Source organism: Stegastes partitus, unplaced genomic scaffold (genome assembly GCF_000690725.1).
Source record: "Stegastes partitus isolate 25-593 unplaced genomic scaffold, Stegastes_partitus-1.0.2 Scaffold1840, whole genome shotgun sequence".
NCBI lineage: Eukaryota > Metazoa > Chordata > Actinopteri > Pomacentridae > Stegastes > Stegastes partitus.
Genome location: NW_007579571.1, coordinates 1 through 6,257, shown reverse-complemented (window position 1 = coordinate 6,257; position 6,257 = coordinate 1). Strand labels below are relative to the sequence as shown.

The 6,257-nt window shown below is 45.6% G+C and overlaps 1 protein-coding gene across 2 annotated transcripts in view; it reads left to right on the top strand.

Annotated features, from left to right (window-relative positions):
• The window catches only part of LOC103372831 (EMILIN-1-like), a 26,548-nt gene extending 22,028 nt beyond the window's left edge, over positions 1–4,520 (top strand). For both annotated transcript variants that reach the window (XM_008302572.1, XM_008302573.1), the window contains 4 exons: positions 373–489; positions 961–978; positions 1,489–1,623; positions 1,994–4,520. In XM_008302572.1, coding sequence (XP_008300794.1) covers positions 373–489; positions 961–978; positions 1,489–1,623; positions 1,994–2,316 — 593 coding nt within the window. In that variant the 3' untranslated portion in view covers positions 2,317–4,520. The remainder of the gene's footprint in view (positions 1–372; positions 490–960; positions 979–1,488; positions 1,624–1,993) is intronic.
• The last annotated feature ends 1,737 nt before the right edge of the window (positions 4,521–6,257 follow it).

Here is a 6,257-nt window from a genome sequence, read left to right as displayed (position 1 = left end):
ATTAGTGCTGTTCTCACAGAGAACATGCTGCTGCTCTGTTTGCTTTGCTGTGTCCAGTTCACCTGCTAGCATGCTAAGACAGTTGCCCATCTCTCATACAGTTTGTGAAATACCAAACTCAAGGAAGAATGGGCAGAATCACTGGACTGTGTAAATCTGCAAGGCTTTTTCACTTCTGAACTCTTCCAGCTCGCTTCACCTTCACATTCTGTCACTGTCTGTACAACACTGTTCAAATCCACAGTGTCCTTAAATTCACAAGACCCCAGAGTTTCTGCAAATGATGCTGGGATTTTTAACATTTTTTTAAATAGTAAATCATGTCTAAAATGGTTAAATTAGGGTTGAATAAGAGACATGTTCATTACATAGGCCTGCCTGGACCTCCAGGACCCCCAGGAGAGAGAGGCTTCAATGGGTTGCCGGGCCCCAGAGGTCCCCCTGGACCTCCTGGACGACATGGAGAAAGTGGTGCCCGAGGCCTGCCAGGTATGATGGACACTCTACATTTGTACATATCGTGGTATTATAAAGACTCATCACTGTGGATTCTCATTTGAAAACTCAAATTCAGAAATGAATTGTTCCAACAATTATCTCAACGTAGCCATCAAACAAACGCTGTTGGAGTCACAGCCAGAGAATTCTGAACGTGGTAAATTCAACGTAACGTCTAGACAGCAGTGTCGACACACTGAGCGAGCTTGTTTCACATTTATTGCTTACCTACAAAGGCCAGAAGACATTTCATGTAAAAATTCTGCTGAAAATCTGAAGCACCATTCGTGGAGATCACCATTGTTCAGAAGCAAACAAGTGACGTGACTCCGTTGCTTCTTTCTGCTGTTGAGGTAAATAAATGACTCTTCAGAAGAAGTTCCAGCCTTAAACAGGCTGATAGCTGCTCGTGGTGCTTTCTGTTTTCCCACATTTTCTAACTGCTGCTCTGGTTTCTTGCAGGTCCCAAAGGTGAAACAGGTATGTCCTTTTCAAGAAAAAGTTTTCCCAGTAACTGTTTTGTCACAAAAAAAATTCAAACAGAAAACAAGAAAATTTGCAAAGTGGACAATTCATGCACGGTCAGCAGGAAGCCCGGCAGCCTCCAGCTGACCTGAACCATGACAGCTGCAGTTTGCTCCTGAATGTAGAAACCTGCAGAGCGTGGAGGCAAAGCGCCGCAAACACACACCTATAAAAACCCCGTCAACAGAATCACAATCTGTTTTATTCTCATGATGCAGCATCTCTGCAGTCCTAATACTGAAAATGAGCACCAATACTAAAGAGGCGAGGTGCACCCATTTTTAGGGGCAGGCTCACTTCGTAGGATCAGTATACGGTCCAGCACTACACAACCAGTACCATCCAAACGGTGTGTGGTGACTGTAGCCTCTTGGTAATCTGTTGGTAGGGTTGCTGCACAGCTTTGTCCAGAATGTTCTTCTGTGCGTGTCTCTCTTGTCTGACTCTGTCTCTGTACATGTTCAGGTCTTCCTGGTGCTGATGCTCATGTTCCCAGACTCTCGTTCTCTGCTGCCCTCACTGTCCCCATGGACAGAGCAGGAACCATTGTCTTTGACAAGGTCTTTGTCAACCAAGGAGAGTTTTATGACCCAAAAACAGGTGGGACTTCCATGAACCACGAGCTTAGGAGTGTGGTTCCCAGTTTTTCTGGTCCTCGTGCTGACATGTCCTTCAACAACACACTGAATCTTAGAACCAGTCCTGATGACTGGACCAGAAACTTGTTTGACTGGGACCAGTAACCCTACCGCTTCTTTCTATTGCATGATTCTAAACTGTATCATCCTCAGTAACTGAATGAGGTTGTGTTGTGCTTATTATTGAAGTCCTGATCAGCGACGAGCTGCAGGTCAGTGAATGTGACGTAAATCAGATAATGACATTGGCTGTGTGTTCCTCTGATCTGTTGATCTCTGACATGTTTCCTGGTGTCGTGAGCTTTAACCAGACATAAATGTGTCCCTTTCAGGTATTTTTACCGCCCCAGTAGATGGACATTACTTCTTTAGCGCTATCCTCACGGGTCACAAGAACGAAAAGATTGAAGCGGTCCTGTCCAAGTCGAACTATGGCATGGCCCGGGTGGACTCAGGAGGCTACCAGCCTGAAGGCCTGGAGAACAACCCTGTGGCCGAGGCTAAGGTCACTCCGGGCTCACTGGCTGTCTTCAGCATCATCCTGCCTCTCCAGACTCGAGACACCGTGTGCATTGACCTGGTGATGGGCAAGCTGGCCCATTCTGTGGAGCCCCTCACCGTCTTCAACGGCATGCTGCTGTATGAAGACATGTGACGCTCCAGAGCAACGTCTGAGAAACAACGAAGCCAGAAAACCGAAACAACGCTGCTTCAGATTTATGACCAACCCACAGGAGGCGGGCCAGTACACCATGATGTCACTTCCTCATTCAGGAATGATTCAGTGACAACAGTTTTTCAGTGAAGCTTCTTGGAAAGATTTGTTCCTGCAAATCCCACACTGTCTGCACAGGGACCTGCTTGACTTGTTCTTCCTGAAGAGGCTGCAGGTCTCTTCCTGTATGGACCCAGCATGAGACTCTTTAAATCCATCTCGTTGATCTGATGTGGTCACATGATCTGACGTCAGGGCAGCACTGTGACAACCAATGATCAGCCGACCCCTGCCAGACCTGCTTTGTTTAAACAGCAGGCTAAAGCACACAAACTATTGTGCTGAAGAATCCCAGTGTGCGAGTCTGAAGGGCTGCTGGTGCCCCCTAGAGGCTGCAGAGTTCATTACAGTCGCAAACGTTTCAAAGATTTACGATTAGATAGTTGTCATCTCCCCACCCAAGGGTGGTCCTACACCAAATATTGTAGATTATTTAAATGTAGGAGCAGAAATGTTATCAGGACGTTTATTGATCGTCTGACCCGATGTTTAGAAATCTGTTTTGGATCATTTGAGAGCTACATGTGTAGACACAGTTGTCTTGTATAAAGTTTGAGTCCCCCTTGTGGGCAAATGAGCTCGCCTTCAAGTGTTAATGCACTGTTAGGATGTATTTAATGACCTGAACAATAGAAAGACATTCAGCAGTGTCCAGCCAGTGACTGTCTGCCCCCTCCAGGCTTATCTTTGGTGACTGTGGCCACAGAGCTCATTTTGAACTTCCTCCATCTTGAGAGCTGCTTTGTCTTTTCCAGATGTTGCTCTGCAGACTTTAGATGTTTCATGTGTGATGAGGAAGCAGGTTCGTTTTTCCATGAAGTTCCAGTTTGTCTAACCCTCTGCCCGTATTGACATAACCCTAAGACAGGCTTTGCTTTGTCTTTCTGTCCCACTGGCTGAGCTGAATGTTTTCTAGGCGCCAGTTACCTTTATTTTGAGATCCTCAGTTGTTGAGGGGAGCCAGTGGTATTTATGATCAGCTGAGATACTTGTAATGACGATCGCCATACAAGTCAGTGAGTGAGACCGACTGCTCAGATGTTCCTGTACAGCTGATTCTCTGACTGGTGGATGTTAAGATATCTGTTAACGAATATCTTCTGTGATTGTGGACCAAAGGATTGGATGGACAGCTCACTGCCAACCTTTACCCTGTAGATCAGATGTTGCCATGGTGACACGTGAAACTGTGACTTAAAATCTGATGAGAACCAAAGAAAGCTATGTGCTCTGCAGCTGTCTGCAAGCAGAGTGTTTGTGACTGACATGAGTTCACATCGTGAATATTTTTCTATTAAGTTGCACCTTTTCTTGCTTTGTTGGTGTTTTTATGTTCGACCAAGTTTTAATTCACAATCACAAAATGTCACATTGATGGAAAATGTTCAAAGACGAGGCTGAAAATACTTCACATCTTCTTACTGTCAATGAATCCCATTAAAGACCCGTGTTGGGGACATATTTAGACACTTTACTAAGTAATAACACCATGCTGCAACAGGACTAAACTATCATACATCTATGGCACACAGCACCTGTCAGCAAGCAGTAGCGCTGGTTGGAGTCCATACATGGGTTTTGATGACAAAAAGAAATGTTCAGTCTTGTCAGACTTGTTTCAGACTGACGTTAAGCACACGCAGTGGAGAACGATGGACAACGCACACAGTCAGATGTTTCCTCTGATGATGGTGTTTGCTTTGAGGAGAACTGTGATTATTATGACAACTGTCTGAATCTAGTATTTAAATGTTTCCATCGTATATCTGAAACACATTCAGCAGCTCCATCGATCTCCATCTGTCGTCAGTCACTGAGCGGGATGCCAGGATGTGTGATGGCTTCACACCAGCAGCCTGTTTGTCACAACTGTCTACAGATGAATGGATGAACTTGTGGCAACAAATATTTCTGTCGCTTATACTCTGATTAACATTACCACTTAGAAAAGAGACGTGAAGGGCCGTCCTTCTTCCTCAGTGGATTTAGGAACTGCACTCTCTCATGTAAACCTGTTGTTCTCACTTTTATATTGATGGATAATTTTCACTGTCATTAAAGAAAAAAACTGTCAAATCCTGAAGGTTGATGAACAAGCTGTTTATCTGTGAGACCCATCAGGAGTCGCTGTCAGCTCCCAACACATCACACCAAACACGAGCCATGACTGCATATTAGTGGTTCATACAGAAGGTGTGAAGGCACAATGCACAGTGATGTCCTGGGAAACAGAGTGACAGAACACAAAATAAACATGAACATAAAAATCAAGTTTGGCTTTGGTGAAGAAACAACGTAGTGCTATCTGTGTGTCATCATTTCATTTCTTTTTGCCACCTTCACCTGTTTCCACATCCCTGGGTCCAGGTTCTGAGCCTTAGTTGCCATCCTCTCCTGCTTCAATATCTTCCTCGTCAGGCTCAACAGTGTCTCCACTGTCCAGGCAGAGGATGTGAAAGATGGGGCAGGAGGTGCCGAGGGGTATAAAAGTGTGGCCTACTTTGGAACCTGAGAGACATGAAACGCCAGCAGGTCTTCATCCAAAAAGATCCTGGACCGGTCGGGCATGGAAAAGTGTGCCAGAGGGCGGGTTGGGGTGAGGTATCTGCAGCCAGGTCTACACGAAACTGCAAAAATAAATGTCAAGGTCTGGGATCCGCACAGCTGGTTAGTGATGTCCTGGTCCAGGGTAGACAGCATTTATTTACGTAAAATGACAAATTAGTGTCGAAAATGAGTGACACAAACTAATTATTTTATTGTACCAAAATTATTTTTTAAATGTTCCAAAGGCATACAAATTAAATAACTATTAATTATTAATAATTTCAATTCAATTTCCCCTCTAAAAAAAAAAATAGAATAGAGTTTTTGCTGCAGCTTTTTAGTCACTTAGTTTAGTTAGCTCAATCCAAACGTCACATTAGTGGCCTTCCTGGTCACAAACGATGGAAAGATCTTACTGGTGTAGAAGACATGAGATCCCAGTGGGTGGTCCACAGCCGCTGTCCCTCCTGGTGGTAGAAACCAGCCCAGAGCGGCCGGACACAGCTCCTCCGTCACACCAAGACACCGCACACAGTCCGGCTGCTACAGCAAAGACAGGCTTCAGACAGCCCGCTGGAACATGGCCGGTCTGGAGCTCGTCTCCTCGTCCCACGGAGCACTGAGCCAACGTCTGTCTGAACTGAAGAGGAGGAGAAGGAAACAGTGCAGATAACTGGTGACATTCAGTCAGCGAGGCAGCTGTTACAGCGACAGTGTAGACCATAGGTGGCCGTGCCGACGCCTGTTCCAAAAACACAAATGTCCTTAAACTCTTGCAGATGTTCTTGCTGTCAGTGTTAACACTGGCTCCACTCATCGCTCTGAGGTGAGTCGAGGCTGTTCAGCCTACAAGTGAAACACACGGTTTGAAGAGAGCTTCACTCGGTGGAGTGGAAACATCTCTGAGCCGCCGTGGAGTCTCCACCAGATCAACTTGTGACAGGATGTGGCGTCAGTGTGATGGTTGGACAGTCACACGTCCCAGTTGAACCAGTGATGTGTATGTAGGCTCCACATGGTCCGTTCACAGGTTCGTTCCAACCAGACCTGTCTGTGTGTGAAGATAAAGATACGACGTGAAGAAGACCTTGCAAAAGTCGACATCAGTCGTTGAACAGCGTTGCCACCTAGAGGACGTTACCAGCAAGCGCTTGTCAACTGCTGTAGTGTCGCAAATAATGACTTAAATATGCACATGAAAGAAGAATGAAAGACTGAACCTGAACATTTGTGTGATGGCACAGTGAGACCCCTAGCCCTAACCCTAACCCTAA